General features: G+C 50.0%; 1 protein-coding gene across 2 annotated transcripts in view; it reads left to right on the forward strand.

Moving 5' to 3' along the window:
• Positions 1 to 800: 800 nt before the first annotated feature.
• The window catches only part of CRTAC1 (cartilage acidic protein 1), a 43609-nt gene continuing 32179 nt past the window's right edge, over positions 801 to 12230 (forward strand). For both annotated transcript variants that reach the window (XM_063132488.1, XM_063132490.1), the window contains exons 1-2: positions 801 to 913; positions 7301 to 7503. In XM_063132488.1, the coding sequence (XP_062988558.1) occupies positions 860 to 913; positions 7301 to 7503 (257 nt within the window). In that variant the 5' untranslated portion in view covers positions 801 to 859. The remainder of the gene's footprint in view (positions 914 to 7300; positions 7504 to 12230) is intronic.

Here is a 12230-nt window from a genome sequence, read left to right on the forward strand (position 1 = left end):
AGCGGCGAAGAGGCGGAGCCTGTGCCGCGCCTCCGAGGCTCCTGTCCAAAGTGGCAAACCGGCTTCCCACCCCCCACCCGACTCCTGCGCTCCGTTCCGCGCATCCCTTGCCCCGACAGGCGGCACTTGCATCCTCCCGGCTCGGACGCCGCTGATGGTATCTTCGCGGGAAGGGAACAGGATGGAGCATGTCACGGCAGCAGCGTGACGCCTGCTGCCCGCACCGAGCTCAGCTCTCTGGGAGGCGCCGGGCGAGCGGGAGAAGGAGGGAGCGGGGCGCGGGTCTCGGTGCCCCTGCGCTTGCCTCGGCTCCTCCTCCTCCTCCTCGGTGCCCCCCCCCCCCAGTGGGTGTGGTGGTGCCGTCGTGGGGACAGCGAGGCTGGCTTCGAGCCGTCGCTTCCCCGATCGGAACAGCCTCTTGAAGGTTACGAGGCGTGCTCTTGACGGCTGCTCGCACCCTTCTCGCCTTCCTCGCCTTCTCCCCGCTCCACACACACACACGCACACCCACCCCATCCCCGCCCGTCACAGTTTGGCTCCGTATTGATCGGCGCTGCCTGGCCGCGTTTCCCCTGCAATTCCAGGTAGTAAATCAGTGCCAGGCGGCCCCACCCCCCGGCGTTGCCATTGGGTGCCGGGCCCCGCTCGGGCCGCACTCATTGGCCGCCTCTCGGGCACAAGGCCTTACATAAAGAGGAGCGCTCGCTCCGCTGGGCTCGCTGAAGCTGGAGAGCGAAAGAGGCGCGCGACACAGAGAGACGCGCGCTCGGAGCGAAAGAGCAGCGGCGGCGCCAGCGAGTGGGCACCGGCAGCTGCGGGCATCGGCGCGGGATCAGGGCAGCCCGCCCGCCCGTCCAGGATGCTCCGTGGCCAGCTGGCAGACATGGAGCGCCCACGGCATCCCACCTGCCTGGTGAGTAGAGCTGACCCCCTGCGCAGCGGTGCGCACCTGGCGGGGCAAAGTTTCCCCAAAGAGATGGAGACTTCGGGTGGAGAAGAAAAGTTGGGAGCTGGCAAGCGAGCTGGACAGACGGCCCCGGGCATCGGAGAACGCGCCCCCTGCCCGGCCGCCTTCTGCCAAGTGGCGCTTGAGACCCGGGCGGAGTAAGGAGCACGGGATGGGATGTTGAGGAGGGCGGGGAGGCGCTGCGGGAGGATGCCTAGAAATCGGAGGCTGAGAAAGTGGCTCTGGAGGTAGAAGGGTGAAACCGAGGTGGGGTTTAGGGCAGCAGGCTCGGGGCATTCTGCTATGGTGCGAGAGTGGAGTTTTGGAGGGTTCTGTCAATTGGGCAGGGGCACCCTTCACATCGCCAGCCTGCCCGAGGAAAGTGTCTGCTGCCCCATGGCAGTGAGCAGGAAGCAGAGGCATCCCAAGGGTGCCAAGGTCTGTTTGCTGTTAAGGTGACTGCTTGCCTTCCCACTGCACTGGCTGCTGCTGGCTGGCTGGCTGTGCCCCAGCTCTGGGCTGGCTGGCCACCCTGCAGTGTGGCACAGGGAGAGCAATGCTACCAACTCAGAAGTGCAACTCCGTGGGGCCAGGTGGCTCTGGCTGCTTCCTGAGCCTCCTGCTGTGGGTCTCGTTTGGAGACCAGATACACAGTTTCTACAGCATTAATGCAGTTTCTAGCCTGGCATTAGTGGGCTTGAGGAAGACAGCAGTGCAGCCCAGGACACTAGCATTTTTCTCAGTTGCGGTTCCAGGACAATAGAATCAAAACCAGCAGCAACCCTGAGAGGCATGACTGGAGAACTCGGACCCTATTCTGCTGATGCCAAGCTTTTGTCGTGCTGGATCTGTTTGCACCCAAACTGCTTGCACTAGCAGCACTTTCGAAGATAACATGGTGGGGCTTGGGGTCATGATGTTTCCAGGCTGTTTTGATGTCATTGGCTGTGCTGTTGTGATGTCACAGAGCAGGATGTGGGAATGCATTTGGAGAATGGCAATGTGAGCTAGTGATGTCACTTGTCCACACTAGGGCAGGGAACGTTCTGTCCCTGTGAGATTGTTGTAGGGGAATATATATTTTATATTGGAGATAGTGGTGCCACAGGGACTGTCATGTCATTTAGGATAAATAGCAGGAGGTGTGTAACTGCAACTGCTAGCTGGTGCAGAGCAGTGATACAATTAAGTTTTAGCTTCTGCTGAGCCCACTCATCTGGAAGTCCAGGGTTTGCCAAAGAAGCTCTTGTTTTTGCCACATCCCCCTGGAGCGAGTGGAAGAGAGTTCCGAGGCGTCTTTCTCTCCCCGCCTCGTCTCTCTGGCAGGAAATAAAGCTGTGCCTTCATCTGGGAATGATTGCATATCCATGCTAGCATATCATGCAACCCTCACTGTCATCCCAGCATGCAGAGGCCCTATTGGCACCAACAAGAGCAAATGCCTCCTTGCAAACCTCTAGCAACATCCGCACTTTGGGGCAGGGCCTGCTCAATGGGGTTTTTCTCATCCTGCTTATATGGTGAAAATGGGTACAAACTGCAGTGCAATCAACCACACCCTTCAGGAGCATGAGAGGCATAGAAATGCGCAGCTGCCGGCATGGCTTAAGAGGTCTCTTCTCCTTTGCTCTGGGGTGAACTAATACAGCCATCAGCACTGAAGTTTTAGAAGCTTTCCAGCTCCTTGGCTCCTGGCACCATATTGCCACCTTAACCCCAGAGTCACAAGAACTGGAGTCAGGCGGGATACACAGCAAGTGGGAAAAGAGGATCCACGTATTACCACAGCCTGATGTTTGGGGCAAATTTACTGCAGTGTGGGCCCAGGATGGGCATCCTTGTCCACTTTGCGCTGCCTACCCAAGAGCTGGCCTATTAGTGGAGTTGAAACAGCAGTGCGCAGGCAGGGCACAAAGTCATGAAGGGGACTTCCATCAATGTCCACAACCGGAACAAGATGGCGACCGAATGCTGTTTTCTTTCCAGCTGCCAAGGGCATCTCCAAAAGCAAACCTGTGCCTTGGAGCCCTAGCAGGCGCTTGCCAAGCTTCCTGACAGTGATTCTGAGCCTGGTTTGGTCCAAGGACACCCTGGACTCAGAGATTGGATATGTCTTGCTTTGTCTCTGCTCTCCACCCTCAGAACTAACCAAAAGAAACAGAATAAGGGATGAGCAAACCCAATGCTGAACAGACAAAGGCCTTTCTCCAGTCTCTTGGTTTGATGTATAGTCTTCAGTCTACACACAGGAAGAATTCTCCCTGCTTTTTGGCAAGCTCCTTTACCCTGTCCAGATGAGACTCATTTCGACTTCTGTCTTATTACCCCCTCACCATTCTACAGAGAATTCTGCGGGCACTCCAGAGTTAGCGGGGCTAGACTCCTGCTACATCTGGCACAAAGAGTAGGAACCAGGATTCTGAGAGTAGAAGTAGCCACCAGCCTTGGCCATTCATCTTTGTCTCCCGTCTCCAAGTCTGTTCACTTTTGCATGCTCTCTGGGCCACAAATGGAAGGTGTTATCAGCTAATCAAATAAGAACTCCTCCCTATTAGACAATTCATGCCGAGTAAAGACTTTCACATAGGAATGTCTGGGAAATCAAGCGTATAAAATAATACATGATCATAGGACACATGGGTTGTTGCTGGGTTTTGTTGTTTTTGCTGTGGGTACATCTCCCAGGAACCTGTGGCCAATTGTGGCTTACTAATGTGTACACATAGTGGGAGGGAGAAACCCCAGGTGTTACAGTTTGTCACAATCAAACAATTCCCACCCACACACACCCAGATTTCTGAATGGAAGAACCTTCTGTGTCAGGATTTTGCCATGTATTAAGCAACCCTAAGTGGAGAATGATAGCATCAGGAGTGTAGGGACCAGGGCCGGATCTACACTACTGCTTTAAAGCGCTTTATAACAGTTATAAAGCGCTTTAACTGCTTTAAAGCACTATAAAACTGTTATAAAGTGCTTTAAAGCAATAGTGTAGATCCGGCCCTGGTCCTCCAGGTCCTGGAGGGAAAGGTGAGAGCCCTCGGAAAGGAGAGCAGGGGTTACAAAGATTCAAGTGTGTGCCTATTTGCTTGACTGTGTACAGGTGCAAGCCTGTGTGTGTGTGTGTTTAGGAAAGCAACTTAATTAATGGCCATTTCCCTAATGATCTATCTAGAAATGCTCACTGATGTATGGGTTTAATTAGCCCAAGCCAAATGCGGAGAGCCTGATGGTGGAACATGCCGTCTTTGTCACCAGGCGCCTGTTACCGTCTTGTGTTTATGGAAACTTCTTTAATGACAAGTTAATCTGGCCTAAACTGGAGGAAGGTGTCGGCATCCAGGCTGCCTGCTCTGTGCGATGGATTGCTTTGCTGGGGCCAAACACATGGGAGATGCATTCAATGCCTTTTCCAGACGGCTTCCAAAGGGAGTGGACAGAGGCAAGACTTTATCCCAATATCAAGGACTGAGCATGATGGCTCCTAGCATGTTGCAACATGATGGTGAGCACAATTCTCTGATACAGGGGCTCCTCAAACTGAAGTTTGATCTTAGCCAGGATTTCAAACCAGTGGTATTTAATATGCAACCTTCTGATGGACACTTGCAGACCACACCATGAATTCCACAGCCCTAAACTCTATTGTAAAACAACAATGAATTACATAAAACAGCCCCCCCCCCCCCGGCTGTTCCACCTCCAGAAAGTAATTTTAAGCATATGGTGATTCAAACCAGGTTTTGGAGCTAGCAGGGTCTGGCTGGCCCTAGGCCAGGAGCTGAATAAATTTGGGATGTGTTTGGTCCTAGCACCATATGCTGCTGGTGGCATGGGTGAGTCAGAAGCTTCCAAAGGTGCTAACCCACTTCTGTATCATGGGTCCAGGCAAAAGCATTTGAGGTTTAACACTGGAACAGTACCGAAGCATTTGCTTAGCCGAGCGATTGAGCAGCTGAGAGGAAGGGGTGGAAGCATTATCAGTAGATCAGTTTGCTAGAGTCTAGAACACAACAAGGCACTGCCAGAAGAGGTTGGAGCAATCCCAGAGGGCCAATAATGGAGCTAACGAAGTATTCTCTGTAAGAATGTTCACAAGACAGATTCCATATTCCATAATGCACTTTGACGACCCTTTTGTTCACACTATCAAGAAGAATAAAGCATGATGGGTTTCACCCCTCCGCCTTTCCCAAGAGACTTTAAAGACAGTATTGATTCTAACCTACAGGAGTGATTATAAGAACACTCCAAGCTGACAGACCCAGGGGAGGAAAAGATGCTGATTAACATAAGATGTAAGAGTTTCCATATGTGGATGCTGACAAAATGAAGAAGTGCTTCCTTTTCTAAGCGCTGGCTACCCTGCTTGCGTGTACAAATGCGGCAGGGTGGGTGGTGGCAACCTCTTTTAAGGATTAGCTGATCTAATTGTGAAAATGCTCCCTCAACTATAGGAGGGTGATCCTGATCTGAGAGATCTGCTGAACTATCCCTTGAATGGGAAAGGTGTCCTTCTGGCGCAAGATGACTTGTTTGTTCTTGTGGCTTGTTTGATAGATTATCCTTTAAGAGGTGTTAATGGGCTTTCTGTGGATATCATTTAATGCAGAGAGGGTCCTGCCTTAAGGAACAGGCTAGATGGCTCTCAAGACCTTTTAGTCTTTTTTATTGAATATAAAGCTGGAACCCTCTCATGATGTTTAATCAGAGTTCTTAATTATTGCTAGGGATATAATTAGAGATGAATTAATCTAAAATAGATGTGTGATCTTATGAAAATCTTTGCATGCATGGTCTATCTCCTGGTGTGTACACTAACTTGTATAGATTTGAAAGCTGCTTCTCCCTGTACACTACTTTATACATCTCTTGTGGCAGCAGCTACCTGGGGAGTCCACGGCCATCTTGAGATTCAGTCCCAGGAATGTGGCAAGACTGAATTGTAACGGTTATTTGCCTTGACACTCCAAATGGAACCTCCTTGATTATGGGCAGTATGCCTTGGATTGCAGGAGGCAAACTACAGGCTGCATATCTATTATATCATGCCCTGCTTGTGAGCATCCCATGGCATATGATTGACCACTGTTGGAGTCGGAATGCTGAATTGAAGACACCCTTGCTCTGATCTAACAAAGCAATTTTATAAACCTTAGATCCCTCTAAACCCCTTTCATTCAGAAATGTTCACTCCCAACCCATTATAAATCTCAGGGCAGGAAGGGCCCCTTCACTTTCTTAGCTATTCTACATTTCTGTCTGTTCTGCCTATGCATAATATAGTGTGTTAACTTTCTACTAGTTCAAATTTAACTTCATGCTGGCCAGCAAATGCGTGGCTAGCAGGAAAGCTATGACTGCTCCTTCTACTACAGAAATGCCATAACTTCAAACTGTTGTTGTCTAATGCTCTTTTATAGCTGCTTTCCCTCCCTCCTTCCTTGTAGCCCAGAAACAGCATCCTCTGCTGCCCTTTGATGCAGTCAAAGGGGAGAGTTGGGTCATTCTGCTCGAAGGAGCAGGCTTGAGACCTCCCTATTCCTATCAAAGTCCTGAGGAGAGAAGGGTAAATGAGAAGTCTAATCCAGTGTCCTTTTGTTTCTCTTCAGCAGGGATATGGAACTCTGGAGCAAGTCTGGTTCCACATCCCAATGTGAATTCTCCGAGAAAGTGGAATTCACTGTGATCACTAAAACCTAGACATTTTGCATCGACTCCCGTCCCAGCTCTTCCTGCTTTTGGGACCAGCCCAAACCTGCCATAGATCTAGCATTGCAGAGCTTTTCCCCAACAAGCCTAGAGGATTAAGAAGCACAGGCTTTCTGCCTACCAGTCATTCCTGGCTCTCGCTGAATGGGGGTGGGGTGAGAGACTGCATTGGCACTTGACCAATAGGCAACTGGCTGAACAATCCCAAACCAAAAAGCTCTGGGTTTGCCTGCCCAGACCTGCAAAGGGTAGGTGGGGGCGCTCTCCTAGCATTAAGGCAGGTGGTGTCAGATCCCTGCTGCAGACAGGGTAAGAAACAGTGACGTGGGCAAAATGGATTCTCCTCGAATCTATAGTCCATGACAGGTGAGATTCAGGGAATTTCTGAAGTGGTAACACTGCCTGAGCCCAGACAAAAATGGGAAGAGAATACATTGTCTTCCATGTCCAAATGAGAAAGGCTGAGTGGCACTTTTCCTCAGAGGCCAGTCCCGTAAGTTGTCAGTATATGACTAGGAACTGATATGGGCACAAGTTCTGGAAGATGGCCCAGAATTCATGCACAGGTGTGTTTTTTCCAGATGCTGGAAAGATGAGTGAGGGCAGCATGACTGACGTAGCCACCTGCCTTTCTTTTTGTAGGTGCCAAGGCTGCTGCTGTTACTGTTGTGGAGCTTGATTCTGGCTTGGCCTGGCGAAGGATCCCAGCGCAGTGAGCCCATGTTCACAGCCATCACCGACCGTGTCCTCCCTCCTGACTATGACAGCAACCCAACCCAGCTCAATTATGGTGTGGCCGTGACTGATGTGGACCAGGATGGAGACTTTGAGATTGTCGTGGCTGGGTGGGTACCATGGACAATGCTGGGTAATACCAAATGTATGGGAATAGGGGTGGCTGCCAGGAGAGAGGATGCCTCTCCTCTTAGCTGTCGGGCTGGCAGTAAGATCTTTATGCTAAAATACGCTGGCATTTGGGGCCTGCCCTTCTTGCCTGTCCACCACTTGAATATGCTCCCCCCCCCCCCCACCAAGAGCTTCTCCAAAGTTGAATTGAGCCCTGGGGTGGAAGAGGTTTGATAACCCTGCTCTAACAGCCAATCTAGGGTGTGTGTATGTCTTGGCATGTCCCATTAGGAAAGAGATCCAGTGTCTTCCTGGCTTATTGTAGAGGCAGGAACCAAAGGGATGGGTGTTTTACAACATGCTGTGTTCAGACCGTAGCCCTTGAAATAAACCAAAGCCAATAACAGTGCCCAGATTCAGCTGCAGGTACGAATGTGCATTCTCAGTAAAAGTTCCCTTTAGCAGCTTCCTCAAAGCTTACAACTTAACTGTCTTTCCAAGTCGTTTCCTTGACAAACTGTTTCTGCCAGCAGCTGCCACAACCCCCTCCTCTCTCCCCACCTGGCCAGGCTGGAGTCACGACCCAGCAAATGGAGGCCAGAGGGGGCTGTCCGTTTATACCTGGCCACCACTTGTATAACTTGTCCTGTCCATAAAACACCCCTGAATTGCCCTGAGCAGGAAAGAGCATATATCTATCAGAGAACTTTTTATGCCGAGTGTTTCCTGGAGAGCTGGGTCATATTCGCAACTTCACTTGAGTTCATTTTCCCCAAAGAAATTTCATCTCTTTCTGCAATCCTCAAACTTCTGCTTGGTCATTGCTCCGTCTGTCTCTAATGCAGCAAGGCAGAGTAATGTGTGTGCTTGTAAAGTCTTGGGCTATTAGGCTCCCAGCTTCAGGAATCCCAGAATTTTCTGTATTATCTCCAGTGGGCTGCTAGCCATCATAGTTGTTCAAAGCCACATTGTAAGCCTAAAGGCCATTTCAGAGTATCCTCCATTAGCAATATCCACAGCACCATGCTTAACTGTTCAACAACCATACTGGTCCATCACGCCCCCAACTTGATCCACACTGCTTTTGTCTCTGAAGTGAAGCACCTCCCAAAACACCCCGACTCAAAATGTTTTATCTGCCCTCAGATCTAGGGCTGTCCTTATGCCCATGAGTACATTACAAGAGTTAAATGGTACAGTTTAGCTAGGAGGGAGTTCACTTGCTTTGTAATAGAGAAGGCTGATTTGTTGTCCAGGAAGCAATATAAAGCAGATCAACATTCCCCAACTTGGTGCCCACCAAATGTTTTGAACTACAATTCCCAGCAGTCAATGGTCAGGAATTCTGGGAGTTGTCATCCAAAATATTTGGAGGGGACCAGGTTGGGAAGGCTGAAGTAAAACATGGCCTGGCACTTAAAATAATTGTGGACTCTCAATCTTTATCATGTGGCATCGCTGGGACCTGCAACAGAACATTGCAGTGGGGAGTGCTGCTGTTCAGGATTCCAGCCACTTCATTCCATCTCCCCTCTCCATTTTTTGCTTTGTTTTTTGCCCTAATGGTGAGTCAGCATTCCATGGCCACTGAACATTCCATGGCCACATCAGTCCCCTTTGGCTATTTCACCTTTTCCCCGGCCTTAAGCTTCCGTGCCCCACCGCCCCGAAAAGATTTATTTGTATTTCTGCAAACCTTGAGGTTCCCCCATGTCTGCCTATATCGCCCGCCTTATGCATAGATGGTGCTGTTCTGGCTACATAAACAATGGCTCTCACATCCTGAACATCAGAAATAGAGGGAACAATCCCATCCATCATTATACCGAATGCCCCCCAATGACCTCTGTCAATGCCAAATGATTGTGGTGCATGTCCTGACCGTCAACTCTTCACACAGGCTAGGCAAGCCCTCTCCCCCCACCCCCCAGTTCTCTTATTTGACTCCAAGGTCAGCCACCCTTGGCACAGCCTGTGTGGAGTAGCTGAGTGTACTCCTCACTTAACCACCCTTCCTTCCTAGCACTTGGCAGCCTCTCTTCACAAGAGCGTGAGCGTCTGTGGAGCAGCCAGCAACCAGCACTCTTCTTGTCTGTGAACTCAGGACAGAGTTTCTACCTCATTCTTTATGATGCGGCTCCATCTCTGGAACCCAAGCTATGTTACCCAGCTGCAGGTTGGGGGAGGGGGGAGGCCTAAGGTGGGGGGAAAGCAGGACACAATATGTGATGGGGCCTCCATGGCTTGACCTGAGGAAAAATGAAATTTCCCTTCCTCTGACCAAGCACTATATTCGCTTGGATGCTACAGTCTCCAGCACCCTCCTGGAGGGAGGAGGGACCCTCTTCTCTGTCGCTATGCTGACAGGCCTCCGTGTGCACCTTGACATTGTGTTAATTGGCTGGAGAGTAAGGGAGTGCCCTGTCTCGTTATTGGTAGTGTACTCGGCTTGGAAAGGTGCACAGGAGTGAGCAAGGCATTCAGCTGTGTGCTCCTTGTATCTTCCAGTCATTCCAACTGGAAGAGGTGGGAGGGAACGGAGTCGATGCTTGGCCAGCTGCTCAAAGCACCAACTGTCCAGCCCATCTCACAGAGAGGAACAGCCCATTTTTTGCCTTTGGAGGGGGCATGTAGAACACATTCGAAGGCATGTGCATGAGGCGGCGGAAGTTTCCATGCAGGCACAACTAGGAGTGTGCATATACCTTTATTATTGCATTTATATCCTGCCCTTTTTCCTCCAAGGAAGCCAAGGCAGTGTACATAATCCTCCTCCTCCTCTCCATTTTATCCTCACAACAACAACCCTGGTGGGTTGGGCTGAGAATCTGTGACTGGCCCAAAGTCACCCAGTGGGTTTCCATGGCTGAGTGGGGACAAGAACCCAGATCTCCCAGCTCCCAATCTGACACTTTAGCCACTACACCACACTGGCTACATGTGCTCAGGTGAATGGATGTTTCCTTGATAGGAATGGCATATCAGACACAGAAAGCAACATGGTCTACACACACCAGAATTTAACGAGCTCAGTTGTACCCCAAGGTTCCCTATAACCTTCAAACCAGATACCCTACAGCCCCCATAGAGCAAAGGAAATATTAGAATCATAGAGCTGGAAGGGATCTTGGAGGTCATCCAGTCCAACCCCGCTGCTCAATGCAAACACTGGAATGCAAGAGGCAGCTAGCACATCCCTGGCAAATGGCTGTCCGGCCTCTGCTTAAATGCCTCCCATAAAGGAGAATCCACCACATCCCAAGGCCGTCCACTGCCGAACAGCCCTCGCTGTGAGGAATCTTCTCTTAATGAACTGCCCAGAGAGCCCCGGCTATTGGGCAGTATAGAAATGTAATAAATAAATAAATAAATAAATAAATAAATAAATAATGTTTAGCCAATTCATGGACATCATGACTGGACTGTTCTCCTTTGGAGACCTCTGCACATTTTCTAGACCAGCCTTCCTCAACCAGATGCCTTCTAGTTGTGGTTGGCCCACATCTCCCAGCAGCCCAGCTAGCAGGGCCAATGGTTAAGGACAAATAGATTTGCAGTCCAAACCATCTGGATGGCCCCAAGTTGGGAGATCCTGTTCTAGACTGCCAAGGATCCCTGTGAGGAAGAACGTACTGAGCCTTTTTGAGGGATTTGCAAGCCGCAATGCATTAACATCATGAGACCAACATCTGGGGCCCATGTCTCATGAGACAGCTGTAGACTTGGGATCTGGGAATAGTAGTATTAAAATACACTAAATCATTGATGGATATGAAGAATGTGGACCTTGTAGTGCTAATGTTTCCTCTTATTCTGACGACTGCTCCAAAATCATGGTTTATTAGGGTTGGGAAGCTTCTTTATAGTATCATCTATGGCAGCCTCCCCCAATTTGGTGCCCTGCAGATGTGTTGGACTGAAACTCCCATTATTCCCACCATTGCAGTCCAACACATCTGGAGGACACCAGGTTGGGCAGAGATGAAGAACATGTGGCCCTCCACATGTTGTTCAACTGCCACTCCCCTCATCTCTCACCATTGGCTATGCTGGCTTGGGTTGGTGAGATCTGGAGGGCCACACGTTCCTGATCCCTGTCCAACCTGGTGCCCTCCCCTGCAGTTGGGAAAGGCTGATCTATACTATCATTCTCCTCTAAGCAACAACAATGTTAAACTCATCCCTGGCAAATCTATATCTGATCTAGCTGCTTAAAGTACCAGTGAAGGGAAATTTCTGTACCAATACTGAGCAAAAAAAAAAATGCCTCATTTACCTGTGTTTGTGTTTCACCTGAATCCATCCGTCCATCCTTATTCTCCCATCATTCCCCTGACCTTTCTTCATGGACTTGCATTCCAAGCCCTGCGCCTCCATCACTCTGTCCTAAACTGTCACCAATTTGTCAATGTTCTTATTAAAGGAGAAACATTAATAACATACTGGTTCTTCAGCAGTGGCTTAAGGAACAGCACTGAACACAGCAATTGGGTCCTGCTTCTTAGATATGCTGCTTCAACTAAGGCAACCTCAAAATAACATTTGTTGTTTGCTTTTGTTTAGCTCACATTAGTTTGGGATCTGCCATAATTAGACCCCTCCCCACACACCCCTGCAGTCTTCAGTGCCCAATAGTGGCCTCCTTGGTAGGTTGAGGTGTTAAGCCCTCCTACAACAATGCTATATGCTTCTTTCCTGCCCTGTCCTGGAGACTGGTCCTGCTGCC

This window comes from Elgaria multicarinata, chromosome 8, assembly GCF_023053635.1.
Source record: "Elgaria multicarinata webbii isolate HBS135686 ecotype San Diego chromosome 8, rElgMul1.1.pri, whole genome shotgun sequence".
Classification (NCBI taxonomy): domain Eukaryota; kingdom Metazoa; phylum Chordata; class Lepidosauria; order Squamata; family Anguidae; genus Elgaria; species Elgaria multicarinata.